Below are 19,420 nucleotides of genomic sequence, written 5' to 3'. Positions count from 1 at the left end.
CCTATTCGTCATTTTAAGAGGATCTCAGGCCTTTTCTCTTGTAATAAAAAATACCTTCTTTTCAACTTAATCATCGCCCCCCCCCCACCCCCTCTTAATTATTCCGTAACACCCGTTTCGCACACTTTCGCTTTCATTGGTATGTGACAGAATATTGTAATCAGTAACTCCTTGATCATACCAGGAGTTGAACACCTCCCTGATCATACTAATGCAATAATTTGTTTCACAGTGGTGTTACGTAAAATGTACACATGGCATCGTTTTCTGGGGGCCAGAAGAGTGCCAAGTTTAATGCTGAACAAGATTGAGTCAACCCCCCTTCCAGCTTTTAGCAGACCTTCCTTACTACTTCCAGTTGTTTCTCCTATTAACTCTGTTTACCAGTTTTGGGGGTTCTTTTTCTCAATAATTATTGTGGCCATATTAATTCAGCGAAATTTGAATTAATGCTTTCCCTCTCTTTATCTTTCTCTCTCTCTCTCTCTCTCTCTCTCTCTCTCTAACCTCCTCCCCATCCTCCTCCCTATCCCCCTCCCCCTCTCTTCTTTTTAGTCAATTTCGTTCTAACCTTCTTCTCAATTTCTTTTCAATTTGAGACGATGTTGGAACTAATAACAGATATAAACAAACAATATTTTGTTATGTGATATTAGGAAAAATATATTTCTAAAGAAAATATTTACACAGGTAATAATTGTTTCAATTTACTTTTTTCTCAATGTACAAAAAGTACATTATATAATTACATACTTATGTAGATCCTCACGGGTATAGGTAGTGCATATTTGTTATTATGATTTTGTTTTCTTTAATTACTTATAAATTGATTGAACAAAAAAAATATTGAAGTCATAAATGTTTCAGAACTCATAATTTGGGAGATAGGACCAATGCCCATAATTATCATTCCAAGACAGACAAACAATATTCTGAAATTGTGTGCGAATAAATATCAACCATCATATCTCTAAAGGCAGAAAAGTTAGTGTGATGTGAGTACTGGATATGTGACTGCATTTGAAATTTACTATCCAATAATAAACACATAACAATAGGTATATAAACATTTGTAATATAGTAGACACAAACATGAAAAGATAACAGGAACCAAAAATAGCTTGAAAGCTTATCGAACCTGGAAACTTCGAACATACGAAAAACACTGGTTGGATACTTGAGAATAAACAAACAAATTTGAAAATTGCTAACCCTGAAAATCCCTGCATAGAGTTTAAAGCTAAAGACCAGTTATGGTCATGCAATTGCATTGTGAAAGAAACATTGTGAAATCGATCAGCATAGATGTACTGCAAGGTTCTGAATCATCAAAATGATAAGAAATTTGGCCAAGTCTTCATAAAGTTAGAAGCACTCATTTTTTGAAATTGGGGCGTTTTCAATACTGGTCTTTACCTTAAGGTTCTTTGGACCTGTAGCATCATCATAAAAGTTGTATAATACTGGTGTAATGAAATCATACTTCAAATACGTCATTACTTTTCAAAAGACATTTCTACTATGATATTCTTATTTATGGGAATAACAAAGATTCAAAAGCTCATCAATCACTTTTTAATTTTTACCAGAATTCAGCATTCCCAATGATGGCAAGGGGATACCCCATCATAAAAAAGGGAATAAAAGATCCATTATACCTAGGCTGTGTGATCTACAAATATAGCTTGATCTATCCCATGCTACCCCCAATGTTAAATGAACAACACAGACATCCAGTTACTGACAAACTTCAATACCAGATACTTTTACCAACTTATAATAGCTCCATGTATGTCAAGCACTCTTTCTCAATATAATATATCCTCACTCTTTCAGCACCAGAGATCATAGTACTCCACTTGACTTCTTATAAACACATTTGGAAAAATATATGATACTCCAATGGTTTCTTTTTAATATGTTGATTGACTAATGGACAGTGCCTTGCAAATGTTTCTGGATTTATTGAAATATCAAATACCGGTACAAAATATTTTTAAAAAGACGAGTAGGACTATAGATTATAGGCCCTAATATAATTGGTGTACATAAAATTTGACAATTGAAATACACAAAAATACATAGATATAATTGCAAAGTTGAAAGTACTGCGGTAAATCAAATTAAACAATGGAATAATTGTTCCCAAACTGTAGTATCAAGGTGTACATAAAATAACATGGGAACCTTTTTTTCCCCTGCATTTTCAACTTAATAACAAGTAATATATGAACCAGGTACATATAATAACAAAAATCTAAATAAATATACTTTCATATCATAATATGAAACAATTATATAATCATACCATTAAGAAAACATGGCTGAAAAATTATTTATAAATTGAAAAGTGCAGGAGAGCTTGATCGTGATGGTGGCTTTGAGAAGGAACCTATATGGGTGATCATACTTATCGTAAATATTACCAGAAAGAAATTGATTACAACAGCCACATAATAAAATAAATCACTTTTTAAACAATTGTGGGTATAAAATGAAAAGCCTTAACTTTAATTGTGTTTAATATGTAAGTGTATGTATTTTGCTTAACAAGTTATTTATATACAGTAGGCTTGCTGGTGCACCATGTGAGAGAGAAAGAGAGGATTGAGGAGTCCTGAAAAGGAATCTCTGTAATCTTTCTTGGGGGTGTGTAGTCTGTGGAGTTATTTATGTTCTTGTTTGTGCATGTGCAAGTGCCTGTGCGAGTGCTTATTAAATTATGATTATAACAATTTACGCTTCATGAAAACCTTGCGGCATGTGTTTTTGTGATTATGGTTCTTTAGCTCACTCTTTCATGTATAAACCTCCTTGCAATAAGATCAATGGGAAATGCTCTGCTTTGTGCATGTTTTAAGGTGTGATGTGAGGTGTTCCTTAGTACTGTATCCTGCATTGCAATAATTGTACTGAAAAGCGCTTTCTTTCGTGTTCTTTGGCATGTTTAGAGAGATTTCACTGGCTGGAATATGCTTTGATACGTTTGAGGCACCGAATACTCCTTTGTGACTTAACAAATGCACCATCAGCTCTGAACTTTGAAAGTATACCTTAACACAGTAAGGACATTGAAGAGGCTTTTCATGTTTAGTCTTCGTATGAATCTCAAGCTCTGAACTTGTAGCACAAGCATGTTCACAGTACGGGCACTGGTACGCTCTTCTCTCCGCATGTCTGCTAACATGTCTCAGATATCCCCATTTATTAACAAAGCCCTCGTTACAATGAGGGCAATAATAAGGCTTTACATCATCATGTGTCTTCATATGCTCTAGGAGATATCTTTTCTTAGAAAGCCTTCTCTTGCACACAGGACACTGAAAAGGTTTCTTTTCAGCATGTGTCCTGACATGAATATCAAGCTGTTGCTTTCTACAAAATGCCTTAACACAATGGGGACAACAATAAGGCTTATCACCAGAGTGTATTTTCATATGGGATTTGAAGTTACTCTTTGTGTTAAATCTCTTATTACACTCAGAGCATGAATAAGGTCGCTCTCCTGTGTGCAGTCTGACATGGGTTGCGAGTTCTTTACTATAACAGAAAGCCTTATCACATTCAGAGCATTTATAAGGCTTATCATTGCCATGTAACCGCATGTGCTTGACCACACCAGAGCGACGCTGAAATGCCTTGCCACACTCAGAACACACATGAGGCCTTTCTTCAGAGTGCGAAACCATGTGATTAGTAAGCTGATATTCATGGGCAAACCTCTTATCACATGTCTGGTACTGGCACTGGCAAGGTAAATCGCCAGTGTGTTTTCTAATGTGTGTGTTGAGGTGACGCTTTGAAGTATACTGCTTATTACACTCGGAACACGAATAAGGTTTGTCGGAAGAGGGCGTCTGGACATCTGTGAGCTGTGCCTTAGGAGGCATCTTGTAATGAGAAGGGGAACGAAGACTCGTCTCTGTTATGTGTCTTTTCAGATGTATAACTAGTCTACACTTATCAAGAAATGTGTCCCCACATACACTGCAAAAATCAGGCTTCGCTTCACTGTTGGATCTAAGGTGATCATCGAAGGAAGCTTTATTAGGAAAAGTTTCATGACACTTTGGGCACACGTAGACAAGAGGAGAAACACTGAGAAATTCCTTGCCACGGACTGAACACATATTATGTGGCACCATGTGGCTAGCAAGATTCTGTTCGTTCTGGAACTTATTAAGACATTTGAGGGAAAGATTATGAGCATCAACAACGTGTATTCTCATATGTTCACTCAGCTGAACTTTGTTGGTGCATACCTTGTTACATTTAGAACACTGATAAGCCCTCTCACTGGTGTGAGTTCTGGTATGATTGAACAGCTCATACTCTGACTGGAATTCCTCATTACACCAATTACACCGGGAAACGATTGATGACGATTCATTACTGCTACAAGAAGATGGCTTGCTTGATGCAATCAAGTCTTTGTCACTGTCATCCAGCTTCTTTCGACTTTCAGAGCTTTCCACAAGGTCTTCTTCTTCTACATTTTTACCAGATTTGTTCCTTATATAACGATTACCTCCTGGTGTGGTTTGTGATCGTGACTGCAATCCACCATTTTCATGATAAGGACCCTTCCTTCTAGAGAGGTCTTGAGCTGTATTTTGAACTGAGTCGGTGTGACGATGCGCAGTCTCTCCTTTCCCTTGCATCTGGTCTTTCGAACTTCGAGGCTCGTTGCTGAGACTGCAGATAGAATCTGTTGTAGAGATAAGGATGAAGCCATGAAAAAATCAAGATATTGCAAAAAGGATTTACATGTACATGTAGATACAGGTTACTGGTTATTGCTCTTTGTCAAAACTGAATCACACTCTCCTGTTACAACTTACATGTATAAACCTAAATATTGTACACACTATGGCAAGGCTTCTCAAAGTCTTGCCTGAGGTCTGCATGTGCTTCCAATTTCCTAATTTTTAAAGAAATATCAGAATTTTAAAGTGTCAAGAATTTTGAAAAGGTAAAAAAAAGAGAAAAGTATGGTAAAAATTACTGAAAGTTTTAGATTTTTTTAGCTGTAGAAACAGTGGTGAGATCCAGGTGGAGGCCTGATAGGCTGCAGGCCCCATTTCGCAGCCTCAAGCCTAAGTTTAAGGGGGGTGGGAGGTAAAAAAAGAGCTAAGAAAGAAAATGACAAAAGAAAGTGAAAAGAGGGTAAAAGGGAAGAGATGAAGGAGAGAGAGAAAAAATGGGAAAAAAGGAAGAAAAAAATAAATCCCTACTCTTAGTAAAAGGGCAGCAACATATTAATGTATGTAGATAGAATGGCAACCAAATCTCACCGCACGCTATGTTTTATGCCTGCATAAACATACAAATCAGTAGCAGATCAGGGGGGGAGTGGAGAGAATCGGTCTAGGCCCCCCTACTTTTTTCTTTGCGGCCTCAAAAATGAAAGAGGGAAAAAGGGAGAGGAACAAAGAGGGTTCTTTTGTGCTCTTTTAAAAGAGACCTCAGATTAAACATTCCATATCATCATCAGTACCAGGAAACACAAAATGTAATTGGCTGATACCCCCATACCTAAAGTGAAAGAATCCCTCTGGATAAAAAGGATTTAGCCTTCACTGAATATGTACTCTCTGACAGGGTTTACTAGTCGGTGTAATTTTGTCAAGACAGCTACATGTTTCTCAAAGGTTCTGCATTGCTTAGACTCGGGATCATCCAGGGCTCTGCCCTTGAAACCCTACAGGATCTGTAAGGCGGGCCCCTGGACCCCATCCATACAAATAGATAATAGAAAAATTGACGGTTTCACTGAAGGTGTCAGTGTGCCACACCTTCTTACAGAAAATTCTCCAAACCAATTTTCTAATTTTCCCAATCGTTTTTCCATGAAAGCAAATTAAGACAGGCTTTTAAAAATATGTTAACGCTAAAATGTTAAATGTCTGGATTGGTATACAATGTATATAGAGCCTATTCATTGATTTATGACAATTTACATTCAACTAAAATGTTATTACATTTTACATTTTAATAATAAAGTTGGACTACTCATAAGTGCAATACTAAACGTATATTAATGTTACACGACCACACTGACACTATATTTGCCACATTAAAAACTCTCAAAATAAGCGATATACACTACATGCAAAAATCTACGTTCATTTTTTGGCTTAAATCCGGCATTCTCCCCTCATCAGATAGTCAAATATTCCAGCATAATGCTAATTTTCATTCCTACCTAACCAGGCATTCCAATGACTATCACTTACACTGTGTTTAACGCCAAAACAGCCTTGGCTCAAAAACCAATCAGACATTCTGGTCCTGATACCTGGAATGCACTACCCCCTGAAATAAAAATGATGAATACAATGCTATCCTTTAAAAGAGCGGTGAAAAAGTTTCTTATTGCTCATTATCTTTAAATCCACCATCAAAATTTGCGTACCTTCAATCTTCAAAAGTTCTCCTTGTATACCTGTCGTTACAAAACTCATTAATTTTCAGTGCTCTTACGGTAATTTTTGCTTTCATTCATTGAAACTTTGATTATAACCTTCCATGTCCTGGTATGAATAAACATATGAATAAAGAGTGGCCTACTTGGGATACTGTCTAAACACTGTTTTGTGTACAAACATTTCAAGGCCCTGACTCGCAGGCCCAGGTTTACAGTCTTTATAAACCAGCTCGCTGATCTCACATTATTATTCATATTGTCCAGAAACCTTGCGAGTCTTCTCATTCTGTAATATATCCCAAGTTGGCCCTCCAATATCCAAATGTGCATCTTCTTTTTTTTTATCTCTACCGGTTTATATCAAATTGAAATCAAACTACCACATACACATACATCTTTGAATCTTGATGTTCACTCCTTTTATCTTTTTTCCTTCTTTTTTCTTTTTTCCTTCTTTTTTGTTTTATCGCATTTCCCCCTTTTACCAATATTACTTCCCTCCATATGTATTATTATGTATCCATTGAGGGTAGTCATGCTATCAAGCTTTGCTTACTTTGTCAACCCTCCTGATAGATATTTTCGATTAGTTACATCCAGCCTTATACTTTATCCCACATATATTCTTTTGTCATGTGTAAAATTTGCAATGTTTTGTTTGTTATATACTTGTAAAACTACAAAAGAAAAAGAAAATCAAACAGATATAAATAAATCAAATCAAATCAATCAAGAAATCGATCAGATCAGTTTTCCCCAAGTTTTATCATGAATAATGGTCTGTTTTCAAAATTTTCACTCAAAGTTTCAGATTATCTTTAATTGTACATAAAGCATTAAAGTCACTGCCTTAGCACCATTTTCTCTTATCTGAACAATGCTACCAATTCCCTTTAATGTACAATGTAGGTAGTAAACCTTCTCCCAACCTCAAATTTGAGTAGGTAAGCTTTCCTGCACCCCTGAAGACTTGATTATTCATACAGTTTCTTGCTTTGTGCTGCCTCAAGGTCACTGGAGCAAAGATAGACAACCGCGATGAATAGCCAGAGTGCTGTGAAGCTTGTAAAGGACTTAGGCTGCGTTCATGCTTAAATTTTGAAGGTAGAATGAGCGATCTGAAACGCTCATCGTAAACGCTCATCGTGATCGCAGTTCCACGATGTAGTGTTCATGCTTACTTCTCTGGCTCCCCCAGGCAATTCTCAGTGTGTGGCCTTAATTGGTCTTCCAGCTGGATTCGCAAACTTTCACTGTGCATGCTACGTAGACCCACTAGAGGTCAGTGCGTTGACCCATTTAAACGCGTTTACAAATTGTAAACGCATCTTTTTGTGAGTTTACGATCGGCGATCGTGATCGCCGTTTTTCGGTGATTCTACAAAAGTGAGCATGAACGCAAGCGTGTTTTAAACTAAACGCGTAACAGATGCCTGATTCTGGCCGTCAAAATCAAGCATGAACGCGCCCTTAAATGATCAGAAATGTGTTTGAAACTCAATAATGTGGGCATTATTAGGGGCTTGTTCTGAAACTGATGAATAAGATGGAAGGCTCAAACTGAGGGCTCTTTTGTGCTGTTTTAAAAGAGTTTTCCAGATTCCCAGCATTCAATTGTATATCGTCCTACTTAAGTTAAAGTATAAGATTGACCATAAAACTTTTTGGGCGAATGGCATCCCATTCTTAGACCTTTTTAGCTTTTATGAAAATCACTTCTGGACCGTCAATAAAAGATAAAGTGCAATTACTGAGAAGGGCCCCCTATGTACATGTAGGAGAGTTACATGTACATCTGATGCAATGTTAAACTTTAAAGGGGAAGTCTACCCTGAAATTAAGTTGTAACCTATCTTGCAAGCTCCCTTCCCATTAAATATTAATTTTATATTTTCCCATAAGAAAACCTATTCCATTATCAATAATTAAGGAAATGAAAGTTCATGATATTTTCAACAATTAATAACTTTCATAATTTTGATTAGAAACTGCTCAAACCTTCACTTCTTGCAAAGAGTATGGTGTAAACCTGGTGTTTACATGTACTAACATGCAAAACTGGTATCTTTACCTTCTCAGCTATGGATCATTGAAAAAATAAAGGTTTTGTTATTGAATTAAAAAGTATTTCCAATTAGAGCTTATTGCATGATACATACATGCACATGTACAATTCCGCCTGGTACTTGCATTTTTCAAGAAAATGGCTGCGCCCATGTCATTCTAAAAGGCATTACGTCATGCCAAGAAATCTTCATTTATGTATCTCTTGTACACGTTCGTAAGATTTATTGTACATCAAAAGGCAGGAACCCATCTTGTTTTTCAGAATACCTAAGTGTACACTTATTCTTTGGGGTTAGTTCCCCTTTAGTGCTATTCCTTCATACTACACTACAGAAACGCTTTTCAGTGAAATGTCTTGAAAAGTCTGTGACCTACAAATAAAATGCCCATGAATGAATTCCACTAAATTTGGAACAGTGAATCAAATCAGTAGCATTTAGAGAGGATCGTCAAACAATTCAAATGTCATTCATAAGCAAACATGCACGTTTCAATAGACAATACCGGGCAGTTATTTGTCAATTAACTTCAATCAAACAATTTCAATTTCCAATGATTGATAAGATCATAATTTATACAAACTTTAATAGTTTAGTCTTTGGAAGTTTAAAAAACCTTTGACAATTTCGTTTCCAATGTACATTCTTCCCGATATACTCCAGATCTCCTGTTTTTCCTTAACAATTGCAGCAAACTTGAACTCACCTACATGTACAGTGGGCTGTGGTATTCACGTAATTAAGATATTATTAAGATATATGTTACCAAAAAGCACCCTTACTGGCATTATATAAGTTTAGAACATCTAGAGGTACAAAATCCATGTTTTTGTCATAGGTCTACATAAGGTCCTTCTGAATAGAATCTGGACATTGCTAGAAATCAGCACTGACTTGTCCAGAGCTTTACTTAATTGATTTTTATAGGCTACATATGTATTTGAGTTTTTGGTTGAGAAGGGTACATGTAGGTTGTTCCAATCTTTGAGTGGGTGAGGGAGGAAGCTGTTAAGGCATTGGAGTAGGGTATATCAATCAGGATCTCCTCTTAATAATCTTATGCCTTGGGTCGTGATGACTGTTTTTCGTATGGTGGGATATTGACTGCCGCTTCTTGATGAATAGCTCTGAATCTTCTGAATAGAAGATTACATGAAGAAGAAGTACCTGGACACAACATTTATTCATTTTTTAATTTTAATCGAGCCTTCAAAGTTCAAGGCCTCATCAGGTCTAGTCTACTCATGCATGCCTCATTAATTTATCTAATAATATTAGGTCTAGATCTACGATTGCATGTCTAGATCTAGTAGATTCTAGAGTGAAACACGGTACATTAGTTCTTGTATAACATGAATTGTGTATGTAAACAACTGCAATTTTCTTTGTGCTCGCATTAAAATGACAGTAAATTTAGTGTACAGTTTGAGCCCGTTGACATGGTTGTGCACTAGTCTACAGCAAAAACACAACCCAAATTTGAACGTGTGGGGATGTCAAAGCTCCTCGAATTCAATTCAGAGTCAATCAGAAAATCATAACCATTAACTTTGCAAAACTATACTACCTGGAAACAAAATATAATTTAGACTCACTCTGTATCTTCTGTTGGGTTGCCATGGCCGTTCAAATTTTGAAGCTTTTAGAGGATGCCTCGAACATATCGAACTGGAAGCCCGACTGCTGAGAACGCAACATCCTTCGAAGGATTCCCTTTTCTGAGTTGCTAAGAATTCACTTGAATTTAACGCGCGATCATGTTCACTACATGCATGCATGCACTATCAGCGTGCGATCGTCAATGACAACGGTCCCAGAGATGGCGCTTATGCAGCTTTTCTCTTTCGAAATTTTCTCAGGTCATTTTTTATTTTTTATTTGTATGTTTTATTAAATCAAAACTAATATCTTAATATTTACAGGTCATCGATAATGATTGGTATCCTCAGGTCATTTATTACCTTGCACCCCTCGTGTATCGATTCTCTGCCCCCCCCCCCCCGAATCCCCCTCCCACTCACACATACGGGGGTGTGCCGCTCTTATGGGTCACTTTTTCACACAAAAAATCTTAACATGAGTCCTATCTTCAAAAAAAAAAGTAAACATGGGACCACTTTTGGAAATTTCAAAAAATGTTGTGTGTTAGCATGGCAAACACCAAAAAATTGTGGAAAATGGGCTAACTTCAAGAAAAATCCCCCAAATGACCCTTAAAAAATAGGTACCCTGATAGCAGACTGACGTCTTAAAGACGTCATAAATTGGTCGTAAAGTGGTAAACACGTCGTACGTCGTATGGACGACGTAATTAAGACGTCATTATGACGTCTTTAAAAGACTAATTGTTTGCAATATGATTTTTGTCTTATTGACGACGTCAAAACGACGTCGTAATGACGTCTTTAGAAGACTAATTTTTTCAAGATATATTTTGTCTTATCGACGACGTCATTATGACGTCTTTAAAAGACTATTTTGTTCAAGATAGTTTTTGTCGTATTAACGACGTCATTACGACGTCATTATGACGTCTTTAATAACCTGTTTTTTCCTAGATAATTTTTGTTGTATTAACGACGTCATAAAGACATCATTTTGACGTCTTTAAAAGACAATTTTTTTCTAAGATAAATTTTGTCTTATCGACGACGTCAATATGACGTCTTTAAAAGACTATTTTTTCCAAGATAATTTTTGTCGTATTAACGACATCATAAAGACGTCATTTTGACGTCTTTTTAAGACTATATTTCAAAGAAAATTTTGTGATATTGGCGACGTCATTACGACGTCATTATGCCCTCTTTTGAAGACTATTTTTTTCCAAGCTAATTTTTGTCGTATTGACGACGTCATTATGACGTCTTTAAAAGACTATTTTTTTCCAATGTATTGTTGTCGTATTGACGACGTGATAACGACGTCATTATGACCTCTTTAAAAGACAATTTTTTCCAAGATAATTTTTGTCGTATCGACGACGTCATTATGACGTCTTTAAAAGACTATTTTTTTCCAATGTAATGTTGTCGTATTGACGACGTGATAACGACGTCATTATGACCTCTTTTAAAGACTATTTTTTTCTAAGATAATTTTTGTCGTATCGACGACGTCATAACGACATCTTTAAAAGACTAATTTGTCCAACATAATTTTTGTCGTATCGACTACGTCATAACGACGTCTTTAAAAGACTTTTTTTTTGCATTATAATTGTTGTCGTATTGACGACGTCATTACGACTTCATTATGACCTCTTTTAAAGACTATTTATTCCAAGATAATTGTTGTCGTATTGACGACGTCATTACGACGTCAATACGACAGTGAAAACCAATATAAGGTAGGATCTAATATGGGCAGAAGTCAAAGTAAATAGGGCAATTATCAGAATTGAAAATGGGGAACAACTCCCCCCCCCCCCCCCCCCCCCCCTCAAATGTCACCACTTTACAGATTATGCACCATCTTAATATGCACCAAGGTCTGCAATATCGATCAAGACTATCTCGCTATTTCAAACGGTAGTGTACCTACGTGTGTGTGTGTACTGTATACTCAATGCAAGGCGTATGATAGGCCTACATTGCGTGTGTACGTACGTATGTATTTGAATTCAGAGGGAAAAAGCCGTTGCCTACATTGCTGACCGAGTTCCGTATCATCCTCCTGAATACTCTCGTTTTCCCCTGCAAATAAACAGTATGGGTAAGTCCTAGAAGAATTCATTTACAAAATGTACATAAATCTATAGCTCTGTTTTCGTTCTGAAATGTATGATCTGATGTCAACTGATAGTGAGCTCGGACTTGCAACACCTGACCTGCTGACAAGATTTGACATGTATGATCCCATCTATGTATTTTTATGTAGGGTCTTGATGGGATGCATGGGGCATCTACTTCTATTCTACTTCTATTCTACTACTTGTCAAAGCCTGTTCAGCATCTAGACAAGGGTGATCTTTTGCCGACGGTGGACGGCTTGTGTAAATTTGTGCCGAAATATATACATGTTTATGGTGCAAGTAAAATGATAAAAATCATAAAAATCATAAAAAATAATGATGATGCTGTGACTATTCGCAGCTGATGGCTTCCTTGAACTGCTTCAATGTGGGCAGTTCAATGATATTTGTAGGAAGCTCATCCCAGTCTTTCATCTTTTTAAGCAAAAATGTTTACTCATTTGCCTACACATGGGCTACATGGCTTTAAAGGGAAATCTAACTCGAATATGCAACTGCTCTAAAACTAAAAGTAAAAGAAAGCAGAAAAATAAGAGAAGCTAACTGATGAAAGTTTTGGCACTGTCTGACTGCCAGTGCTAGATCTAAGTAGATCTAAGATAAGAGTAGACCTCTAGACCGAATTTTCCGTCTCTTTCGTTCGTTAGCCTCTTATTGGGGTAGGGTCGGCCGGCTCTCTCTTTAGAGACGGAAACCGTCTATACACATTCCAATGATAACGCCACGGCCATTTCAAGTCGTATAGGGTTATGCCCCCAAAATCCCCCAAAATGTCATTTTACCTCATGCATTGATTATTTAAAATTAGGAGAAGGTTATACTACCTCGGTTCTACTTACCAACTTGACTGAAATAATCCGTTTAATGGTCCCTTTTAAGGAAATTATGGGTCAAATCGACATCCATGTTGAAAATCTTGCAAGCCGTGTTAAACTCTCGCTGCCGGAGTCAGCTAAATCAATCTCATCCCTTCTAGTCTACGCCGAAGGCAAAATGATTATGAAGGAAAAACTGTGATAACGCCATCTACACGTTCGTAATGGCGCACAGTTTTTCCTTCATAATCATTTTGCCTTCGGCGTAGACTAGAAGGGATGAGATTGATTTAGCTGACTCCGGCAGCGAGAGTTTAACACGGCTTGCAAGATTTTCAACATGGATGTCGATTTTGACCCATAATTTCCTTAAAAGGGACCATTAAACGGATTATTTCAGTCAAGTTGGTAAGTGGAACCGAGGTAGTATAACCTTCTCCTAATTTTAAATAATCAATGCATGAGGTAAAATGACATTTTGGGGGATTTTGGGGGCATAACCCTACGACTTGAAATGGCCGTGGCGTTATCATTGGAATGTGTATAGACGGTTTCCGTCTCTAAAGAGAGAGCCGGCCGACCCTACCCCAATAAGAGGCTAACGAGCGAAAGAGACGGAAAATTCAGTCTAAGATAAGAGTAGACTGTCACACCAAAGGACGGATAATACATGCAGTCACGCGCATTCCAAGCAATACTGTAGATCTAGTACTAGTTCAGAATCATATCCAGACTTTTTGACCAGTGACCCTCAACTCTGGCGTGGAGATAGTACTAAAAATCTAAAACATACCCCAAATCAAGCAAATATTCATGAAATGTTAATTCAAATAATGCCGGTCATGATTTAAAAGTCGTTATGTTTCTAACCTGTTTCTGGTCAATTTTCTTATTTCGGGGGGAGCATTTTTCGGAAAAACATCGATATTAGTATACACTCTCTCACAGGTTGCACGGCAAACCGCTGCACAATACAAGTGCATACCGATGGAGGGTTGCGGGGGCACGTAAGTCTGTGTGTCTTGTGAAGTTATCTACCTCCTCATTATACAGTAGATAACTTCACACAGGCATGCGCCCGCCCGCAACCACCATCAGTATGCACTTGTAATGTGCAGTGGTTTGCAGTGAAACCTGTGAGAAAGTGGACTACCGGCCCGGGCCCAGATGTCTGGAAATTGAGCATTGCGTGTCGATGCGTAGAGGAATAAAGCAGTGTCTTGTGTCACAGTCACATACATGTAACTTTAAACAAGTCATTTCTATAGTCTTTAGACAGCAAATTTATCTTATAGGCTACCGTATACATGCAGAAATCTTTATCTGGAAATAATAGACCCGTAAATGGTAAACAAAATTCTTTCCCCACAGGCTGTTCAAAGAAGTTTGTAGTATATGTGTTGCACATGCATACATTTATCAACCATTCATTTTGTTTTAACTTTATTTATTTTCTCATTAATTGTAGGCATCCTTTGTTAACATATCTCGTCAAAGCAGTGGATTCAAAGCACATTGTGGCCTCAGTATATTGATGTGAAACCATGCAGAAAATGCTACTCTCTCGAAACCTTGTGGATGTTCCCTAAGGATCAGCAGCCTCTTGAAACAGTTGAAGCCATTATCGGTAAATAAATGTGTACATGTAATTGTATTATTTTTGTACATTTATTTGTCATATTATGCATGATCACTGACAGACACTGAGACTCTGACTAATTAGACACTACAGAATGGATCATTTCATTTGAAAGGCTTATTTGTCCTAATTTTCAATTATATATTTTATAATTCAATTAATTTTAGATCACTAAAACCTGCAGGTATGTTGCAATAACCGACAATATTTTGTGAGTTTGAAACAGTGTTTTTTTACCCTTCAGCATAGGTCAAGGAGCTTTCATTCAACCCTCTTCAGCAAACTACAGGAATGCAAGTTTTCAGGCAATAGCCTGAATTCAGGCCCTGGCGAGTTATTTTCATACCATAGTTTAGGTTTTTTGTGTACAAGCTAGCTCATTCATTCTAGGTGATTTTTCAGGCCCTCTGATCAATTCTAACTGGCATCCCTGAAACTAGAATTGTATTGATAATTTACCAAACAAAATCGTGAATCACGTTTTGCATTGCCCACAAATGTTTAAAATCCAAAGGTGTGTTGACTTTATGTTTGTGAGCAATAAGAAATTATTTCTGATAAATCTTACCAAGCAGTGCTTTTCTAAAAGAATTCATTGTTTACATTCCAGTTTTAAAATATGTGAAAGTTTTTCTTAAATTGTATTCCTTTCTTTTTGCTTTATTCATGCATTAGAATTCCTTGCGTCTATGTTCCCTGGATCTGAAAGCAGTGCATAATGCAGGAGATTCTACCCAAAAGCTAACCCACTGAGCAGCGCCAGATTGACGTTGCTCTATCCCTTATTGTTGAACGCCAAACAAGGTAGCAGCAACTCCCGTCTTTTAACGTCTTTTGGTATGACGCGGCCCGGGCTCGAACCCACGACCTCCCGGTTGTGAGGTGGACGCTCTACTGACTGAGCCAACAAACCGGTCTAAGTTGGTAATAGAGAAAATTGAGTGAGGTAAATGCAATACAATTCGATTCCATTATTAAGCAACTAAGACTTGAAGTTCGTGAACCTCCAACAAATTAAAAAAATGATGCAGTTTGGTTTTATGTGTAAAGTGAATGGAAACAAAGGACCTACCGGTATGTGTCTTTGTATGTTTTGGACTGCGCGTATTCAGTGAGCTCTTTTTGATAATATACACTATGTAAAGCATATTGAACTCTATGTCAACATAAAAAACTATGTGATTTTGACTGTTTTGCAGCAATCATGTCTGAACGAGCCTTAAAGTGACTTGGTAACATTGTTCAGATGAGAGAAAATGGTGCTATTAAAGGTATTGCCTTCAATGCTATATGTACACTTAAAAATAATCTGAAAGTTTGAGTGAAAAAAGACCATTATTGATGATAAAAATTGAAAACAAAATTTCTGATCGATCGATTCCTTAATTCTGCCAACTATATTATTATAACTTAATTAAATTTTAGGTGAATGTAAATCGTCACAAAGCAAAGAATTGGCTCTTATATTTTAGAGTTTTAAAGGCCTGTTTTATATCTTATTTTCAGGGAAAAACGGTTGGGAAAAATTCAAAAATATGTTGGGAGAATTAAGTGTTAAAGAGTGACACACAGTGGCGCCTTCAAAGAAAACCATAAATATCTTTGTGGTTTGAGAATTTTTTGGTAATTAAAAGTATACAATTCTTGGATTGTATCTGTGATTTTGAAAGCACAATATGGCTTACCTATATTGAATTTGCTGTAAAAATTTAAGTTAAATTTTATTTTTTTGTGAAACTCCCCCCAGGAGTATAAACTTGCCAAATGAATGTTGTGACATTAGCAATGGAATATATCTCTTTGTGCTAAACTTTTTAAGCATGTTTGCTATTTTATCTTAAACTTGGAAATATCTTTCGAATAATTATTGCACAGTCACCTTGAAATTGCCCAACAGAGCCAATCGTACTGGCGGGAATGTTTTTTGATAGAAATTGTATTTTTATACTTGAACTTCAGCTTCTGTATTTGCAACAAAATGTTTTTTGATGATATTTATAAGTATGAATGTTGCCACTAATGCCTTTTTTGTGTTTAAGTCATGTGCCAGTAAGAAGCAGGTTTCTAGCACAGAGAATAGGTATAGTTGAGCTGATTTCTGCACAGTTTTCCAATATGCTGTATCGCCAAATGTGAACATCGTGGTTTCAACAGGCAAGCAACCATCATCAGAAAACTCTGCAGGTATCAGTCAAGCTCTCCCTGTTCCCCTTGCTGTCAACTTGTTCCTTTTGAGTGTAAGAAATAACTTAGCTAAGCCATGTGTTTATCATTTGTGCCATTTTTCTCTTGTGTGTGATTTAGATTGTATAGTTTTATACTTTATACTGAATTCTTGCCATAAAATTAGATATTCCCCTTGTAATTTTTTTATCTTTCATGTTCAGGAATTGTTTCCAACAACCTTTTGTTTTATGTGATAGTCTTTATCTGCACTAAAGTCTTGGGGTGGTTGTGAGGAGCAGTTTTGCAGCGTGGAGACGAGGTAGAGCTGCACTGATGAATGCCCAGCTTTCCACTATGCTGTTTTGCTGAATATGAGGAACTTCCCCAGTCTGCTGTTTGCTTGTCTTCTAAACAACTGCGGGTATCAGTGTAGCTTTACCTAGTCTCCATGCTGCTAACCTGCTTCTCACAACCGCAAGACTTATAAGTTAAGCCAATTCATGTTTTAGTTTCTTGTAACAGAATGAAATCTGAAATGAAGCAGCACAATTTATAACAACACAAATATCTTTGTGATGGCCTGTTAACTTTCTTAAAATCAATTATGAGACTGACAGAAATACACTAGGTATTTATACAGCATGTTTTGGAAGAAGTGTCAGGATGGTGATGGAAAGATTCTGTATGTATAGAAGACAAGTTAGATAGAAGAAGAAGGTATACAAATAAGTATTCTATATTTTTGTTATCCATTTTCATACCATATACATGTACATTAAAAATATGAAAATTACTTTCTGTCTGGCATGTCTATATATTATGTGATGCAATATTTGTTGCTTTGTTTTTACTGTGTGAATGTTTAAAATGTGTTCATGAAGTGACTTTTACACTTTCTTCCTTGATCAGGTGGTCATATAGGTGTCATTTAGAGGACAAAAAAGACGTAAAGATCATGTAAGGATAAAAGGTACATCGAAATGACCAGTAAGATGTAAATATCACGTCAAAATTTGATGTCCATACAACGTATACACGACGTCTGGACGACGTCTTTCTTGGACTAATAAGACGTAAATATAACGTCAAATTACGACGTCTATACTACAAAATATGACGTCCATATGACGTCTTCACGATGTCTTCCATGGTACAAGTTGACGTCTTAAAGACGTCTTTCTTTAACTAATAAGACGTAAAAATCGCGTCAAAATATGACGTCCTCACGACGACGTACGCGGGTGCAAAATCGTGTCTTTTTGACGTCGTGTTATGTCGTCTTAAAGACGTCTTTCTTTAACTATAAGACGTAAATATGACGTCCATATGACGTCTTCCTATGGTACAAGTTGACGTCTTAAAGACGTCTTTCTTTGACTAGTAAGACGTAAATATGACGTCCATACGACGTCTTCCTAAGGTACAAGTTGACGTCTTAAAGACGTCTTTCTTTGAATAATAAGACGTAAAAATCACGTCAAAATATGACGTCCTCATGACGACGTGCGCGGGTGCAAAATCGTGTCTTTTTGACGTCGTGTTATGTCGTCTTAAAGACGTCTTTCTTTAACTATAAGACGTAAATATGACGTCCATATGACGTCTTCCTATGGTACAAGTTGACGTCTTAAAGACGTCTTTCTTTGACTAGTAAGACGTAAATATGACGTCCATACGACGTCTTCCTAAGGTACAAGTTGACGTCTTAAAGACGTCTTTCTTTGAATAATAAGACGTAAAAATCACGTCAAAATATGACGTCCTCATGACGACGTGCGCGGGTGCAAAATCATGTCTTTTTGACGTCGTGTTATGTCGTCTTAAAGACGTAGTACAAGACGTAAATATCACGTGATATTTACCAGTCTCTGCTATCAGGGTAGGGGTTTTGAGGCTTCAGCGGCACACCTCCGTCCGACCCAAATCCTCGGGCTCCATCTTCTCCTTTTTCTTCTTCCTTTCCTTCTTCTTTTTCTGATCTTCTTCTTCTTCTTCGCTTCTTCTTCCTCTTCTCCTTTTTCTTCTTCTTCCTCTTTTTCTTTTTCTAGTACCATTATCATCATCATCATCACCATCATCACCATCATCATCACAATCATCATCATCATCACCATCATCATCATCATTATTATTATCATTATCATCAATTATCATCATCATTATCATTATCGTATTCGTTATCAACACCATCATCACAATCATCATCATCATCATCAGCATCATTATCGCCGTCGACATTGTTGTTGTAATTGTTGAATTATTATCAGTCACATGGTAATTAGGCTAGGCCTACATTTACCATTACACTTAAATTGACATTGATTTGACAATGACAAAAAATGGAGTTTCTCGATTTATTAAAAATGTAACGTTTGGGTATATTGTTAATAATAATAATAATAATAACCTAGACTTATATAGCGCATTTCATAATCGAAGAAAATAGCAATGCGCTTTACAATATTAATACAACAAAATTACACATAACTACTAATTCATGAACTAAAGAAATATCAAAATAAGGAAAAGATTAATAATAATCAAACATTATAA

The 19,420-nt window shown here is 36.7% G+C and overlaps 1 protein-coding gene and 1 long non-coding RNA gene across 3 annotated transcripts; one reads left to right on the top strand and one right to left on the bottom strand.

Annotated features, from left to right (window-relative positions):
- Window positions 1-637: 637 nt before the first annotated feature.
- LOC105444607 (gastrula zinc finger protein XlCGF57.1) lies at window positions 638-10,253 on the bottom strand. 2 transcript variants are annotated; one of them, XM_030995010.1, is made up of 3 exons: window positions 10,089-10,253; window positions 6,206-6,315; window positions 638-4,708 (listed from the first exon to the last, which is right to left on the bottom strand). In XM_030995010.1, exons 2-3 carry the CDS (start codon window positions 6,282-6,284, stop codon window positions 2,826-2,828), a joined length of 1,962 nt encoding a protein of 653 aa, XP_030850870.1. In that variant the 5' UTR covers window positions 6,285-6,315; window positions 10,089-10,253; the 3' UTR covers window positions 638-2,825. The 2 variants fall into 2 exon arrangements, with proteins under 2 accessions (XP_030850870.1, XP_011677381.2); XM_011679079.2 differs by lacking the exon at window positions 6,206-6,315 and having other exon boundaries at window positions 10,089-10,251.
- A 1,831-nt stretch (window positions 10,254-12,084) lies between these two features.
- Window positions 12,085-17,660, top strand: LOC105444608. Its single transcript, XR_004065961.1, has 3 exons — window positions 12,085-12,207; window positions 14,531-14,689; window positions 15,377-17,660. It is a non-coding gene; the product is annotated as an uncharacterized LOC105444608 (long non-coding RNA).
- Window positions 17,661-19,420: the final 1,760 nt, after the last annotated feature.

The sequence above is a fragment of the Strongylocentrotus purpuratus genome, unplaced genomic scaffold (genome assembly GCF_000002235.5).
Source record: "Strongylocentrotus purpuratus isolate Spur 01 unplaced genomic scaffold, Spur_5.0 spur5_scaffold_21, whole genome shotgun sequence".
In the NCBI taxonomy this organism is placed as follows: domain Eukaryota; kingdom Metazoa; phylum Echinodermata; class Echinoidea; order Camarodonta; family Strongylocentrotidae; genus Strongylocentrotus; species Strongylocentrotus purpuratus.
This window is presented reverse-complemented; position numbering and strand designations above follow the sequence as displayed.

Bases quoted from the DNA above. Each gene is read 5' to 3' on its own strand.
- LOC105444607 (XM_030995010.1), bottom strand. From the start codon at position 6,284: ATGTCTGATTGGTTTTTGAGCCAAGGCTGTTTTGGCGTTAAACACAGT. The intron at 4,709-6,205 runs GTAGGAATGAAA...TCTCTACAACAG, and splicing joins TCATTGGAATGCCTGGTTAG to ATTCTATCTGCAGTCTCAGC.